Source organism: Vicugna pacos, chromosome 5, assembly GCF_048564905.1.
Source record: "Vicugna pacos chromosome 5, VicPac4, whole genome shotgun sequence".
In the NCBI taxonomy this organism is placed as follows: Eukaryota; Metazoa; Chordata; class Mammalia; order Artiodactyla; family Camelidae; genus Vicugna; species Vicugna pacos.
The window spans coordinates 80,066,671-80,083,295 of record NC_132991.1 but is presented as its reverse complement, the minus strand read 5'-3'; the positions used below and the strand labels follow the sequence as shown (position 1 = coordinate 80,083,295).

General features: G+C 54.5%; 1 protein-coding gene across 9 annotated transcripts in view; it reads left to right on the top strand.

Moving 5' to 3' along the window:
- Positions 1-7,646, top strand: part of CFAP65 (cilia and flagella associated protein 65) — a 34,695-nt gene extending 27,049 nt beyond the window's left edge. For 8 of the 9 annotated variants that reach the window (XM_072961678.1, XM_072961677.1, XM_072961673.1 and 5 more), the window contains 11 exons: positions 734-925; positions 1,028-1,186; positions 2,353-2,496; positions 2,711-2,824; positions 3,027-3,134; positions 4,418-4,462; positions 4,707-4,909; positions 5,371-5,499; positions 6,018-6,512; positions 7,186-7,323; positions 7,448-7,646. In XM_072961678.1, coding sequence (XP_072817779.1) covers positions 734-925; positions 1,028-1,186; positions 2,353-2,496; positions 2,711-2,824; positions 3,027-3,134; positions 4,418-4,462; positions 4,707-4,909; positions 5,371-5,499; positions 6,018-6,512; positions 7,186-7,323; positions 7,448-7,580 — 1,860 coding nt within the window. In that variant the 3' untranslated portion in view covers positions 7,581-7,646. The remainder of the gene's footprint in view (positions 1-733; positions 926-1,027; positions 1,187-2,352; positions 2,497-2,710; positions 2,825-3,026; positions 3,135-4,417; positions 4,463-4,706; positions 4,910-5,370; positions 5,500-6,017; positions 6,513-7,185; positions 7,324-7,447) is intronic. The other variant, XM_072961675.1, reaches the window with a different exon arrangement.
- Positions 7,647-16,625: the final 8,979 nt, after the last annotated feature.

Below are 16,625 nucleotides of genomic sequence, written 5' to 3'. Positions count from 1 at the left end.
GGTTTTGGCCAAATTCAAGATGTCTATGAGACAACCAAGAGGAGTTGTCAAGAGGAAGTTGGATACTAGGTCTGGAACTCAGAGGTGTCCAAGGTAGAGAATAAAGTCAGCATACTCAGGAGTGGATGCTGAGAGAGGTGAGGGGCCGGGCCTAAATCCAGACGAACTCTTTATCCTCACTGGCTTCCATCTTCTCATCTCGAAAATGGAGAATCGGACCAGAAGATCTCTGGTTTCATTCAGGACGTTCTGTGATTCCCAGCTTTGGAGTTAGCCTTGAGAGGACCCCATACCTTTCTTCTGCTTCCTTATCTGCCTTTAAGCAGGACTGTCTCTAAGGGCAGACATGGGAAGTGGCAGCCTCACAAGTAATTAGAGTGAGAGCCTAGAAAACGATGAAGGGTCTGGATGGTGCAGGCATGAGTGTTTCCCTAAATTGTAGCACTAAAGACACAAACATTAGTATCTCCTGATACCTTGACTAAGGCAAGTTGAGAGCAAATAACTAAGGATTACAGATTATACTAAAATGTCACAGGCTGAAAATATAGTTGCACACTTCTTGGGTGACCAAGCCACAAGGGAAATCAGAGGTATTTAGGAGCGCTCTGGGACTGTCAGGGTGACATTATGGAGATCAACCTGCCCTCCCACAGTGGACACCGAACCCCAGGCTCTCTGCATTGCAGCCCTGAGCTGGTGTGGAGATTTCCCTATTCCTCCCCCTCGGCAGATTTATGAGCTGTATAACGGTGGCTCGGTGCCCGTAACATATGAGATCCAGACCAGCATCCTGTCACAGGTTCAGGAGAAAAATTTTGATCACCCCATCTTCTGCTGCCTCAACCCCAAAGGGGAGATCCAGCCAGGCACAACGGCTCGGGTCTTGTGGATCTTCTCACCGATTGAGGCCAAGACCTACACGGTGAGCAGCCACCTGGGCTAATATGGGATGGGGGGTTGGAGTCGGCCTTCTCAGCAGGCCTTACTCTGACTAGTCCCTTCCCCTACCCTCCGAACTCCCCAGGTGGATGTGCCCGTACACATCCTGGGATGGAACTCAGCCATCATCCGCTTCCAGGGAGTGGGCTATGACCCCCATGTCATGGGAGACACAGCCCCATTCCACGACATCTCTTCGTGGGATGACAGCTCCATCCATTCGAGGCTGATGGTTCCTGGACAGGTAGGGGGAAGGGAGCTGGGAAGGCCTGAGGCCTAGGAGGAGGCAGAGGGATGGGGAGGCTGGGGAAGAAAAAGGTTGGACTTGAGAAGAGTGGGATTCAGAGGTGAAACCTGGAACCAGCCCTCTTCCAGATATAAGAAGCAGCACCAGCTCCATGAGAGGCTTATCCTGCCACCTAGTGCCCACAGGTTCCTGCTCAAGCCACTCCACCTGTTGCAGGGCCCTCTATCCCTCCCTTCTGTCTGGGCCTTGGGATGGGGGTATTGGGAGGGGTAGAAAGAAGCTGTCCCATTCTAGAGTTCTGAGGTATTATCTTCATACAAAACAGTTCCTCCCCTGGATCTAGTTGAGCTTTGCTGAAAGGTATCTAGGGTCAAAACACTACCTTTAGTTCACACATTCCTTACTGTTGGGAGGTCTGACCCATTCATCTATCCACCCAACCATCCATTTCCCCCCGATCCACATGCCCATTTTCTTATCCATGTATCTATCCTTCCCTTCATCCACCCACTTCTCCATCCATCTTTCCATGCACTCATCCAGTTACTATCCACTAATACATCTGCCTGTCTACTCTTCCACTCCTACCCTCATTGACTTTTACTGCAGGAGTGAGTACTATGGAGGGCACAGTAATGGGGACTCAGAGAAGAGCCAGACAAATCTCAGCTCTGGAGGCACTCAGGGACTAGAGAGAGAGAAAATGCCCCTTCCACAGCCTCAGTCTCTCCAGATACCCCTACAACACAGCTCTTGCTCTGTGCCCAGTGAAGATGCCAATAGCTGATCATCCATTAATTTACAACCATCCGTCAGAGACTCAAATTATGTTGGCTTTAGTTCTCTCTTCTCAAAGTGAATTCTGATTTCTGAGCTCTTTCAAGCCTATTTTAATGGTCAAAATCATAGGCTTTAGAGTGATACTGTCTGAGTTTATCCCAGCTGTGCCTGTGAGAGACCTTTGGAAAATTGTTTATGCTCTCTGAGCAGCACATCTGTAAATTGGGAATAATAGTAGTACTAGTAACATCAGGTCACTGTGAGGATCAAATGTGTGTCAGTTGCCTACAATGGTACCTGGTCTGTTGAAAGCACTCAGTGACTTGTTGCTATGTGGTTGCTATGCTTAGTATTTCTTCACCTTAGTAATTCTCCACCAACAGACTGTCTTCCTGTCCCAATCACATATCTCCCTGGGAAACATTCCTGTGCAGAGCAAGTGCAGTCGCCTGCTGTTCCTCAACAACATCTCTAAGAATGAGACAATTGTCTTTGTCTGGCAGCTGATGCCTCTAGACTTTGGGGAGGTGAGAGTTCCTTATGTTTGCAGAATCAGAACCTCCAGCAGGGCTCTAGACCCACCCCATCCCAACCCACCCCACCACATCCCATGCCATTCCATCCCCTCCCACTCAATCTCATCCCATTCCTCTCCATCCCATCCCAGTCTACTCCATCCCTTCCTGTCTTGACCCATCCCATCCGTGCAAAGCTCCAGAGGCTCCTTCCCCAAATCAATAGGTGTCTGTGAGTCCTATGAGAGGAAAGGTAGCTCCTGAAGAGACCATCCCATTTGTTGTGACCCTGAAGGCTTCGGTGCATGCCAGCTTCTACAGCCTGGACCTGGTATGCAAGGTAGGACCAGCCTCAGAGGGAAGCTGGGATGGAGCACAGCTCCTGGTCTTGGGATGTGGGATGGGCCTTGAGACCCCAAGACCCCTAGAGAGAGGCAGGGGCCAGCCTCTGGAAGAGTCAGGGCTCATAGCACAAGTCCAGGCTAAGGCCTGGCTACAGGCCCTCCAGACTTGGTCTTCTCTCTGCTTGTTCTGGGCCACAGGTGTACCGGCAAGAACTCCTGAAGCAGTACCAGAAGGAACTGCAGGAGTGGAAGGCTGAGAAGGTGCGGCAGGAAGTGGAGTTCACCATCACAGACAGGAAAGTGAAGGTGAGGGCAGAGTGGGCTTTGAACACCACCGAGCTTGCTGATTGGCCTTGCCAGAGGGGACAGAGGTGGTGATCCAAGGTGGTCCTAAAAACTGGCCAGCCTGCCCTCAGAGATTATATTTCTTTCATTAGACTATGCATAGCATCTCTCCAAGAGACTCTCTGGATACAGAAAGCAGGCTGACCATTCCCTGCTTATATATTATATTTAATGAATGCCTACTAGGTGCTGGGTACTGGAGACCTAGGGGAAACAAGGCAGAGCTCACCTTCTGATGGAAGAGAGTGTGGGGTAGTGGTTTCAGGTATGGGCTCTGGAGACAAGTTACCCAGTTTTGATTCCCAGCTTTGATGATTTCTAGCTCTGTGATCTTGGTCAAATTGTTTAACCTCTTAGTTCCCTCAGCTGTATTATGGGGGTAATACGGCATCTGGGACTGGCTTCAAGATAAACCAGAGAAGGGGTATAGATGAGAGAAGATTGGCCATGAATTGCTCATTGTTGAAGCTGAGTGATGGGTAATGGAGGATTCTTTGTACCATTCTCTTCACGTTTGTATACTTTTGAAGTTTTCCATATTAAGAAGATTAAAAATAAGAGTTTCAAAAATATTTTAAATTCAAGTAAATTGTTATCTGCTTTGTGGCATTGCTGTGAGAATTAAATGAGTTAATACATGTAAAGTGCCTACAGCAGTGCCTGGGATGCAGTAAACATTCACTAAACAAAGGCTATTAGTATTTATGTGGGGGAGGGTGAGACCAATAATAAACACAAGACAAAATATCCACCTCGGTTCCTCTCCCAATTTCACAGCCTCCCCACACTAATATTTTTGCACCTCGATTGCCTCTGTTGCCTCCTAACTGAACCCCCAGGGAGGCACTGCTCCCCTCTATAGCTCTGGCCCAACTGTGGAGACGGATGGTGTCTTGAGGGCGGGAGAGAGGATTTCTGAATTTCGGAATTAAGGCTTGGTAAGGGAGACTGTTTCCTTATCACATCAAACCACAAAGCTCCGGGACTCCAGGACAAGCACCCTTGGAGAAACTCAAACCATGTTTGGTGGCATCTCCTTTTCTTTCCTTCTGTTGGGTAACCAGATGTTCCTTGTCTGCAGGCGGTCCTTCCCTAGGGAAGGTTCTGGAAGAGGGTGTGGCTGGGAGTTGGGTGGGACCAAGAGGACAGCAGGTCCTGGCCTTGACTTCAGGCCCTCCGTGGATCAGCAGGAAGGGTAGGAAAAGGTGAGGACACCCTAAGCAGAGGTCTCTTTGTTTCCACAGAGAAGGCCATATTGTACAGCTTGTGAACCTGCGAGGAAGTACAAGGTGAGGATGTAAGCCCGGGCCCATCTCCTTGGGATAACTTGAGGGTCCTTGCTCACTCCCCAGAGATACCTCCAAGCCCTGGTCCAGCCTCCTGGAAAGGAGGGATGAAAGTGCCAATGGGTTGGGAGGTGGAGGTGTCACACCCCTGTGTGGCCCAGAAGGCCTAGGTGGGGGGCTTGGGACCACTCAGCAATGGGAGTACTGTCCCCAGTTTCCTGTTACCCATGCTTCTCCTTCCCCAAAGACACTTCCCCCCATCAAGAACCAGCAGTGTCTCAACCAGCTCACCAGCTGGAACCTTAAGATCCGGAAGGAGGATACACACTGGCAGTGCCCCCAGCCACCCTTGCCAGGCATGCTCTGCTTGAGCCTCACTGCCCGCGCCCATGCCACCGACTACTTCCTGGCCAACTTCTTCTCCGACTTTCCCAGCCACTTCTTGTACCGGTGAACTCTTGGGGAGGGAGGGGGCTCCTTCCTCTGCTCTCTACCCCACCCCCCAACTCCAGAACGGGGGCTGCCCAGACCCAACCCTTGCTGAGGGCTTGGAGCAAGTGCAGCGGCGACAGTGGGACTACTGGGGCACTGCTGGGCCCAGGATGCCCCCATTACTGCCTAGGCTCTTATGAAAAGGGGGTAAAGAGCCAGAGCCCCCTGGGGAACCCACCTAGACCTCCCCACATCCCTTCCTTCCTTCCTCTTTCAACCTGGAGCCTCATCTGGTCCTGTGCCAACCCTGAGGGTTGGGTTTGGTTCCCAAAAAGCAAAAGCACTATGTTTGGGTTAAGGCAGGGAGCGGCCCTGAACTCACATAAATCCTCATGGCTGGGTAGTCACCACCACTGCTCGTGCCCCCAACCCCAGCATGGTGGCTTGCCCAGGCCACTCAATGTCACGGCCTGCCCCAGGGAGCTGCCAAAGAGGAAGTGCCCCAGGGAGGAGTCGGAGACTTGTGAGGAAGAATCCCCTGACAAGTGGGCCCCTGTCTTCAAGCAGGAGAAGCAGCTCCTAGTTGACTGTCTCACCACCATCATCAGGTGACTGCCCACCCTGGAAACCCTCACCCTCTATCTCTCCAGTCCATTCCATCAACGCTGGGTCCACCCAAAGCCCCTGAAGTCCCAGCCCTTTCTTTCCTGAAAAATAGAGTTTCCTCCTAAAATCCTTCCACTGGTGGCCCCAGGCCCTCCAGGTTGGTGCAGTTTTAATGGAGGTGGCTGGAGGGATCCTCAGGGCTGGGTCCTCAGTTCTGCCTTAGTGGATGAGGTCTGGTAGACTGCTGTCTTCCCAGGCTCCAGCCCTCATCTGTGTAACTCTGACCTCCTTGCTCTTCCTCTACCATTTAATGTTCACCTTTAAGGATCCATGGGGCCCGGGGATGCCTTTCTCTAAAGGAATAAAAGGGGCAACTGATCAAGGGCTCCCCTCCCCCACCCAGCACTTGTTTGTGAATGCAGTAGTCAAGAATTGCCCCTTGGGGAACCCTGATGCCAGAGCCCTGCAGAGGGCTGCAAGACCTCTCAGTGAGGACCTTCCCCTCCTTCCTGCCACCCAGGGGCCTTCTGGAAGACAAGATCTTCCATGAAGCTGTGGACCAAAACCTAGTGGAGCAGATGCCTTACTTCTGCCAGTTCTGGAATGAGCAGTCGGCCAGGTCCATGGTCCAGAACAGCAACCTGCACCTAGTGCCAGACCTGTCTCAGTCCTCCAGCAGCTCAGAGGACAGCAAAGACAAGGAGGAGGAGGACAAACTGGAGCTGAGGAAGAGGGAAGGTAGGGAAGAGGAGGAGACAGATGAAGAGGAAGAGGAGGAGCTGGAGGAGGAAGAGGAGGAAGAGCTGGAGGAGGAGATAGAAGAGGAGGAGGAGATGGGCAAGGAGGAGCTGGAGGAAGAGGAGGTGGAGGAGAAGGGAGAGAAGTCGCCCTGGATGGAGATTAAGCCCACCCCCCAGCCCACATCCCAGGAGTCCCTGAAATGGCAATGGCAGCAGCGGTTGAAAGCCTTAGTGAAGGAGAAGCAAGAGCAGGACGAGAAGGAGGCCATCAGCTGGTGAGCAGCCAGACCCAGGTGAGGGTTTGGAGGGGGAGCTGAATACAGAAGGATCCTAGGAGGCAATAATATGCTGGAGCCAACCTCTACCTGTGTGCCCTTCTCTTCCCAACTCAGCGTTCATTAACATCACTGTTGGTAACTTAAGGCCTCAGTGGGAGTATTTACAGAATGGTAATCTGAGCCTTAATTTTTTTTTCTCTAAGAGCAGGCTATTAACATTTACCATCATATAACCTCCAGGAGAGTGGTTATAGTCATCCACATCTCTTAAATGGATTTCTAGAGCCAGGAGAAAAATACCACCTCTTCTTGTACCACCTTTCCTTGTGACTGCTTTCTGTCCATGTTGGGATTCCCTAGGAGTCCCTTCTGCACCATCTCATAGCCGGATGCCAGAACCAGGGTTGGGGACTCTGATGGCCTGGGGTTCGAATCCCACCACGTGTACCAGCAGCATGACGTTTGTTTGGCAGCTTGGTCTCTTTAGGCCATAGTTTGAACATCTGTGAAGCTGAAACAAGGATGCTTCATAATGTTGGGAGGGCGGGGAGTTAAACGAGAATCCACTTAGAGCAAGCGGCACACGGTACCGCACAGAGGAGCACAGCGGGGAACACGAGTGCGGTCGGTGGCGGCGCTGACACCTGCGCCCTGGCATCCCGCCCTGCAGGCTCCCGGCTTTCGCTAACCTGCAGGAGGCGCTGCTGGAGAATATGATCCAGAACATCCTGGTGGAGGCGAGCCGCGGGGAGGTGGTGCTCACTTCGAGGCCGCGCGTCATCGCACTGCCGCCGCTCAGCGTTCCCAGGTTGGGACGCCCGGGTCAGCGGCCGCGGGAGGGGCGCACTGGGCTGCATGGGCGACAAGGGCCGGCAGGCTTGGGGGGAAGCCTCTCCCTTCACTCATTCTACCTGGGGCTTTCTGTCTTCCAGGATTCTGACTCCCGACTCGCTGCCGGTGGCGCCCCTGGGGGCGCAGCAAGTGGAGATACCTGGATCGACGGTGCCGCCCTCTACCGACTATTTGGGGACGCGAGCGCCTACCCCCTCCCACTTGCAGCTTTAGGTTCCGCCCGGCCCCCTTTCCATCACATCACTCCGCCAGTAAAGCATCTAAGCCTTTTTTTCTATATATACTTTGACTTTATTTCTCCGACGCGAGAAGAATTTGCGCGCGCAATCTGGGAGGGGCAGGTGGTAAGAGCGGCCACGGTGGACCTCGTCGACTGCTTGGAGACTTAGGGGCTGGGAGGTTGCCCCGCTTCACTCCACACCGCATCTGGGCAAGAGTTCTCGCTGCTCGCTGCCGGGCACTGGACCTGGTCAGGCCAGTGGAGGGCGCTTCGGGCGGGGCCTAGCTGTCCTTTGCCCCAGGGGAGCCTGGTGGACAGGAACCGAGCCCCAGGCCAGGTCTGCGCAGCAAGTGGCTGCGGGGTGAGGTGGCCACCCCTCCCCTATCCCCACTGCGACTGTTCCCAAGCTCGGCCCTTTCACCGCTAGCTTTCCTCAGCATCTGCCGGGTTCCCGGGACTCTAAGAGGTTGGGAAGGAAGGGAAATCGAGGCATGTCGCGGAGGGTCAAGAACTAGACGCTGGGACGCTAGTAGAGACAATCGCTAGACAGTGGGCCACAGACCCCACTAAGCAACTCCCACCGTGAATCTGAATCCCCAGACCAGGGGATGTCCCACCTTCCCTAGGACACCCACTTCCCGCTCCCCCTAACCTCCGCCTGGCAGCCTCTGTCCTCATCTCCTCCCCCGTACCCCTCCCCGCCAGGCAGGTGGGTGGAAAAGTGACATCTGGTGTTGTTCCAGAGGCGCCCAGGTCCCCGACATTCCCCCTCCACCCCCACCGCCAAGGCCTCGTAGAAGCTCCGGCCCCAAAGCCCAGGCGGGGGCAGGGAGAGGGGTGAGGGGCGCTCCGCCTCCTCTGAGTCAATATTTGCCCCGAGCAAACGGGCGCCCGGACAGGTGTGAGTGTGAGTGTGTGTGTGTGTCTAGGGGCGGGGACTGAGCAGGCCGTATAAAGCGCGCGGAGCCCAGGCTCCGGCACAAGCTCCGGGGCGTGGGCTGGGGACCAAGCCAAGCAGGGCCAGGCCGGGTGGAGGACGGCCAGAAAGGGAGGGGCGGGCCAGGTGCGCACATGCAGTGGCCGCCGCGGCGGCCGCCGACGTGTCAACCAGAGATGCGCGCAGGTGAGGGCAGCGGCTAGCGGAGCGCTGTGCGGCACTGCGCTCGCCGGAGACCAGGACCAGGAGACCACCGAGGGCCACAGCCATGCCCCGGGCCCTCCGCTCCCGCCCCGCGACGAGCCCCTCGCACAAACCGGACTTGAGCGTTTTGTTCGTTCGGCTCGCGTGAGGCAGGGGCGGCCTCTCAACACCGGCCCGGGGACCCGGCCTGATCGCCACGCAGGCACCTGTCGCCGCCGCCGCCGCTGCCGCCATACGGATCGGGGAGGCTGTGCTCCTCCACTCGGGGAGATCCGGCTCCCATCCGGCCCCGCCCGCCGGGCCACGTCCTGCCCGCAACTCCTGGGCTGCCCGGCTTAATTCCGGGTAACAAGGGCCAGCCCAGCAGACTCCACCGGGTGGCACAGGGGGTTGTGGCCCAGGGCAGGAGTCCTTCCGGAGATGGAAATCTGGCTTCTAGCCTGGCTCTGTCGCAGCGATTTCTGTGGCCTTGGCTAAGTCACCCATTTGCACAATGAGGGGGCTTGATCTGGCCCCCCTGCAAGAGCCCCACCAGTCCCCATATCCTGGTTTCTGCGCTTTTAGTGATACTGAGCCCCCTGACCCAGGAAGTTGGAGGCCCTCAGGGGGTTGGAGCAACAGCTATGAGGTGTGGAAATTCTGGGGGGTGGGGAGCTAGAACCACGATGGAGATCAGGTCTGGCTCTTGGGGATCTCTTTGGTGCTGACATCCTGAGGGTTCACTCCCTGCCATACCCTTGGCCCATCGTTTAGTCTTCCCGTCCGAGACAGACTGTCAGACTTATTGAAAAGGACAAACATAGGGCCTGGAAGCCCTTGCCTGATGGGGCTATCAGGCACAGCAGCTCACCATTTTCCCCAAAATTCATAATCCCAAGGCCTCTTGTTTCAGTCAGCTGGGGGTGGGGATGGGTTTAAGTGGCCCTCAAATTAGGTGGGAGTCCATGCGTCATTAGCCATAATTCAAATGTGGGACATGCCACCCCCCTTTCCAGTGATTCAAAGTGTTCAGATCTGACATGCGGGAGAAGGAGGAAGACTGTACCAGACCTGTAGCCTCCTGCTTGGAGAGCCTAGAGCTGAGGGCTGGGGAGAGTCTGAGCCTCCAGCTGAGTCTCTGTTCTTCCATTCCAGGTGTCCTCCATTCCCCCTCCAAAAACTGATGGTGAGGCTTAACCAGCCTCAGAGGGAGGGGCCCGGTGTAGGTCAGGGGTGGAAAGAAGGCTCCTTGGACAGCAATAAGGAGCACCAGTTTCCCCTAAAGGTGAGGAAGCATCATGGGGAGGGACTGTATCCCCTCACACCCAGGTAAATGTGGCCCCCAGGGAGATGGGAATGAGGGTCAGGAGTCACTGGTCCCTCCTGATTCTAATTTGGATGTTCCTGGATGTGCTGGCTTGCCCCCTCCACTTTCTCACAACTTCACTGCCACCCCTCACCCAACTACCCGCAGGCTCCGCGGGATCTGCTGAGTCTTTGGCAGAAAGAAAGGGAGGGGGAGGGGATGAGATGGCTCTGACAGATCCCAGGCAGGTCTGGGGAGAGGGTGGACTGCAGACTAGAACTGTGTGCAGCAGCCCTGGGGCAGGAGGGTGCTTGGTTGGGGGAGATCCATGGGTCCCAGGCTGGATGTGTGCAGCCCCCATCCTGGCTTCCCTGACCAGACTACTGTCCTGGGCCCAGCCCTCTGTTCCTTGCCTGGCACTGATTGATTTTCCTGTCAGGGGCCTGGCGGGGTGCTGGTACATCTTTGTGTCTTTGAAGGCTTCTTCTCCCTTCCCCCAATCATGGAAGAGAGCTAGAGCGCTCTCCCTCTGGCTAGGATTCCAGATCCTGGGGCTACACAACAAAAAGGTCTCCCCCTGGAATGAATCCCCCTCCGTACACACACAAAAGTGCACAGAGCATTCCTTGGGGGAGGGGTGAGAAGAATAAGGCCGCCAGTGGGCTAGGATCTGCCCTTGTGACAGAGAGCCACTGCCTCTTCCCCCAAAGGGGCCTAATTTCCCCAGACATCCACCGCCCCCATCCCCAAGACCCGCATTTCCTGGACTTGGCCAAGAATCCAGCCTCTCCTGCAGGTCCCTCCTCCCCTGCCTGGCCAGGGGCGGAGTCTCAGGCGCCAGGCAGGCCTGCAGGTGCGGGGAGTGCTCAGCAGCTGGTGCTCGAGGTGGGCCCCTACTCCCTCCCCCTTCCTGCTCTAAGCGGGAGCCTGCTTCCTGTCATCCCTGTCACCACCCTGGGCGGGGGAGGGGACAGGTAATGGAGGAAGCGGAAAAAGGGAAACAGCAGTTGGAGTGCGGCCGTAGGGGGACTGGGAAACAGCAGTTGAGACACGGAGAGGAGAGAAGGATGAGAAACAGCGGGGAACCGGGGAACCGAAGCAGAAGCACAGAGGGACAGATAGAGGGTGCAGCCCAGAGGGGTGTGAGGAAGATTTCAGGGTCCAGAGGGGCTGAAGATCACCTCCACCCCTAACCCCAGACAGTGAAAGCGAGAGCTAGAGCGAGACCAGAGACAGACAGACAAGCATAAAGAGATGCGCACTCCAGAGAGATGGAGGGATTTGAAGATGCTGAGTCAGAGGTCAGGGTAACCAGGTCTGGAAGGCACAATGTGTGCGAAAGAAGGGATAGGCTAAGTGAAAACAACCTCCATCCCAGCCCACATCAGGATGGGGAATTACCCACAACAGAAGAGAAAGAGATGGATTCTACGTGAGCTGCAAATGGGACAGCCAGGGCTGGAGGTGGAGGTGATACCCCTATCTTGGGAGCCCCATCTCACCCCATTACAGGGCAGAAGGTGAAGAGGGGCATAGCTCAGGCCACGTGAGCAGGGAGGGGCATGGATCTGACTCCATCTCTTCCCTTTTCTCTCTTGGCCACAGCTGGACAGCCAGACAGCTGTGGCAGCTACCCTGCCCCCACTACCTACCTGCTGATTCTGGCCCAGCCTTGGAACTTCTGGGCGTGGTAGTTGTCCAGGGTCTATGGAGGATGAGGGGACCTGGGAGTGGAGGAACTGGTTGTGGGGGGGCTCATACCCAGGTGCTAATCCCCAATCCAGCCAAGGCAGAACCAGAGCCTCACTGACCTTCTCGGAGATTAGTCCCCATGGTGACAGTGGCAACTTGCCCCCTCACTCTGGCTAGGCCAGGTGTGTGTGTGTGTAGGGAGGGGAAGTTGGTGGGGGCAGGCAGAGGCTGGATAGGGAGGGAAGGGAGACTTCCTGAGGCATCACAGGATCACAGGAGTCATGGCTATGAGGCCCCGCGAGGACCAGCAGTTAACTTAGATTTCAGGTACAAACTGTGGCCCCAAGATGGGGAGTGACCCACCCAAGTACACGTATGGAACCAGGAAAAGCACCGGGACCAGAAGTCAGATCTCTGGTTCTACTCAGAGGAGAATAGAGGCCTGAACAAAACAAAGGAAATTGCGATCCCCCTACCTCTACCCCGCACCCTCCCAAGCCTGGCCAACTGAGCTCATCAGCAGAGTGGCTCTAATTGGGGGGAAGCAGGAAGGCTCCCCATCCTGAGTGCTAGGCTGGCTCCCACAGGACAAGTGTGGGACTGGGCTGGGCAGGATGCAGCTATGCTTGCTGCCCTGACTCCTCCCCACAACCCAGCCCAGCCCCAGGTGGGGTGAGAAGAACCAGTCAGCAAAGCCACTTAGAACCACAGCCACCACAACACTAATAGCTCATGTTTATTTGGTGCCTACTGCAGGTCAGTTCTAGGGTTTTACATGCATTTAAATCTTCATGACTATTTTAAAGACTATTACTCCCATTTTACAGAGGGAAAAATCGAGGAGTACAAGTTCATCCAGCTTATAAGCAGTAGAGCTTGGATTTGAACCCTGGCAGCAGCACAGTGACTCCAGAGGCTGAACTCTTAACCCTTCAGTGTCTGTATGTTCATGGGTGGGTGACTGAGATGATCTTTCCTAGGTGACTGTCATGTGGGTTGTATGCACGCGAAGGTGCACGAAGGTATACTCGAGTGTGACTCCAACATCCAGCACAGTACCTGGCACATAGTACATCTTATTCAGTACTTGAGGTATCAGTGAGTGAACAAATGTCTGCTTGTAAATGAGTGTGACCACTGAGGTGTTTATTGAATCCTAGAAGAGACTGTTCACATGTGATGCATGTGGGGTTCATTCCTTGTAAACGTGTGCATGTGTGAGCCCTCTCCCTGCCGCCCTGTGCAAGCCCCATGGCTTTATGTCTAGGTGAGTGGGTGGTGGTGAAAGCTGCCTCCCATCTCCCTGGATGGGGGCCAGTTCTCCATCCCCACTGAGGGGCAGAGAAGAAGGGCTCTGTTGACAGTGGGATAGGACAATGGGTCTCTGTGGGTGGGGCTCCTGCCCCCTCAGTACCCACCTCTTTCAGGCCCAGCTGTCGGACCCTGTCTGAGCTGAGCTAGTCTCTCACCCGTGTTATCTCTGTCTCCCAGGATACCAGACCTCACAGCCCCAGGGAAGGTGCTCGCTGCCAGTTCCTCGATCCAGACCTGGAGAGGGGGTGGGGAGTAGAGAAACAGGGCTACAAAGGAGGGACTGGTGATGGTACAGAGTGGGGGAGGGCACCACTCACAGAATTTGCATCTTCAGTCACCAAAGCCCTGGCTGATTTCCCAGTGAAATGAGGGATAAGGGATGGGAGCAGGCCGACTTGAGGAGAGGACGTTGGCACCACTAAGCTGCCCAGCAGTACTGAGAAGTTGGGCTGTTCATGGGATGAGGCTTAATATGAGGGAGGCGTCACTTCTCTGGGGATTATCAGGGCCTTTACCTGGGATGGAAACGTAGGTGTGAGCCCAGGATTGGGTTTGAGGGTTTCTTTGTCAGATCTTTCCCCCATATGGGATGAGGATCTAAATGAAACCCAAGGTTTCACTGTGGGCACAGGACTGAGTCTGAGGGCTTCTCCGTGTGATCTTAGGGTACTTTAAGGGATGGGTGTTTTGGTAGAATCATGGGTGTGGGGGGGGTCCTGAAGATTTTTCAGTAGGGACCAAAGGTCCCTATATGAGACTAAGGACTGGATAGGGTGGGGGTGGGGAGTTCCTTTCCAGTAATGAGAGTGCCATGAGAGTCCCGTGGATGTGTAGACCTGAAGACACTTGTTTTTCAGTCCACATAACTCCCCCCGCCTCTGCTCCATGCCCAGAGGCCGAGGCTGTGGATGTGGAGGAGGTAGGGGTGAGGGTGCTGAGTTGGCAAACAAAGCCACCTGTGCATCCATCCTTCAGGAAGCTCTGAGCTCAACTCATCTGGGAAAACAAACAGGACCAGCTGCTGGGGGCTGAAAGGGGGCTAGTAGGGGATTGAGTTGGGGAGGCCTGGGGAACTGGAGGTGCACCAGCCTGGTGGAGAAAGAAGGCTGGCAGGGGGTCCACAGTACAAAAAAGGGACAGGGATCCCAGAGCCCCATTCTAGCACCACCTTCTCTTCAAGGGCTCTTTCTTCCCCTTCTTGGTGACTATGAGTCCCAGAGCCAGGGAGGGGTCTAGGGGATGTGGGGAGCCCCAGAGAGGGCTAGAGATCTTCTGGGCAACTGGCTATTGGCAGTATTGGTGGGCATGCCCATTTCTGAGAGAGCTGGTGAAGACAGAACCAAAAGCCCTGGACAATAGGGTGGTGATGGTGGGACCTACACAGCATTCTCCTTATGAGGAAACTGAGGCAGAGAAGGGGAGAGGCTAGCTAGTGCAATATAGTTACTTAGTGCGCAGAAAAGATCAGAATTCAGGACTAGGAGAGCGATGGCTGTTCTAACACACAGCTCTCCACCACAAAGCCTAGCCCGACTCTTAAGTCTAACTTAGATCTCAGCTGTATTATCTCCCCACCACTTCCCCTCTCCCCCTCTCCCCCCACATCCCTTCTGTGGAATACAGTCACTTCTCACCAACACCCGGACTGGAAATTGCCTTCCCAGACCCCCAGACTCAGCCCGCGCAAACACATCGTCCAGCCTCTAACAAACACCCTCACACCCTGGGGACTAGCACTCCGCGCCCGCGTCACGGACCGGCGCAGACGCACAGCCTGACGCACTCGCCACCCGCGCCCGCAGCCCCTCCCGACCGCAGCCTCCCACCAACTCCGGCTTCCAACCGCCCCACCGCGCTAGCGTTCCACCCAGCGCGGTCCCGTGCGCCCTCAGGTGGCCAAATGCAGAATTGCCGGATAGAGATGGGATTGGACGAGAGAAGGGGGAAGTCTGTCCTCATTTCCCACCGCTCCCATTAGCCCCGACTTGTGAAACCGAGCCAAGTGCCAGGACACAGAGTCCAGGACTGAATCTTTCCTCCCTCAATAATTTGTATTTCCTCTTTTTGGTCTGAGGGAGATTACACCCTACCTCTTTTTCCAAACCCCATCTAGCATAGGGAGTCAGGGATCTGGGCATGGTTCTGAATCCATCCCCAAGCAACCCTGGTTGTGGTTATCCCTTCACTGACTCAAAACCTTCAAATTGGACTTTACTCCCTATGTTTAGGGCCTCTTACTTTTGACATTCACCTTCACACATGTGATCCTCAACAGCAGTTCCTCACCAGTGAAAATAGAGACCCAAGGGAGACGCCAGTTTTCCCCAGTGCCTCTTCTCAGCACGCCAGAAATTTAGGGGTGGAGAGGTTGGTAGGATAAGCAAACCATCACCCCCTACTCTCACTGGAGAATTTCTTCTACACCCCTTCCCCCATGGGCTTTAGCCCAGCCTGACCACCTTGTTCACTCACTCATTTGAGAAGTTTTATTGAGCACCTACTATATGTCCAGCATTGATCTAGTCTGGAGGATAACAACTGAGAACAAGACTGACACAGCCCTTGACCCTTTAAATGGAGCTTACACTCCAGTACAAAAACAGACACTCAGTACATCTATACACAAAAGATGGAAAAGACAAATATACAGAGTAATAAATACTATAATGAAAACAGAGTGATGTGATGGACAGTAAATGTCAGGAACAGCATCCCCTATAGAGTAAAAAAGGAGCCTACATGCCAAGATCTTGTGACTAAGACACTCCAGGTAACAGGAAAAGCAAATGCAAAGGCTATGAGTTGGAAATGAGCTTGGAAGTTCGAGAAAACATAGAGGCCAGCATGGCTAGACTTCCAGCTGCATCTGGCTTGTGAACCAACCCTTTAGTCACAGGAGGTTGGGTGGCAAGAGCACTGGCTTTGCAGTCAAAAGGTCTAAATTCTAATCTTGCTCTGACACTGGCTAGCCATGTGGATTTGGAAAAGGCCTCGTACCTCCTGGAGCCCCAGTTTCCACGTCTGTTCACTCAAACCTACGACCTTGGACTGTTGAGTCTGTAAGGAAAGCACTTGGTTCGTGAAAACAAGATATTTGTTTCTCACTCGCTCCTCTACTTCTGCTAGAATACCCACTCCATTAAGGAAAACTCACGATTTTGAGCTTTCACAATTGACAGCTGTGATGGTTAGGAAATTCTGCTGCAAGTTGTGAGGAAATTTTTTCCTGGAGTTTCCCTTGGGGCTGCAAACCTTTTCCCTTCCATTTCTCCCTCCTTGCTCCCCACCTTCCTCACCCTGCCCCAAATGTGGCACTAGGATCGAAAGTAAGAGCCTAAGGCCTACAGTCAAAACAGAAGCCCGGGTTTGTACCTCAATTAGGCCACTTGTTATCTGGGTGGCTGCCGCCCCACTCCTCCACCCCCGACTGCGTTCCAGAACACCTTTGGGCCGCTTCTTCACCTATGAAATGCAAGGCAATGACAGTGCCTACCTACCTCAGCCGGTCAGTGCCAGAATTAGCTGAGATCATGCACGTAAAAGCTCTGAGCAGAGTCTGGCCTGAACTAAGCGCTCAATTATCAGCTGCTAGCTCCAGGCAGACGT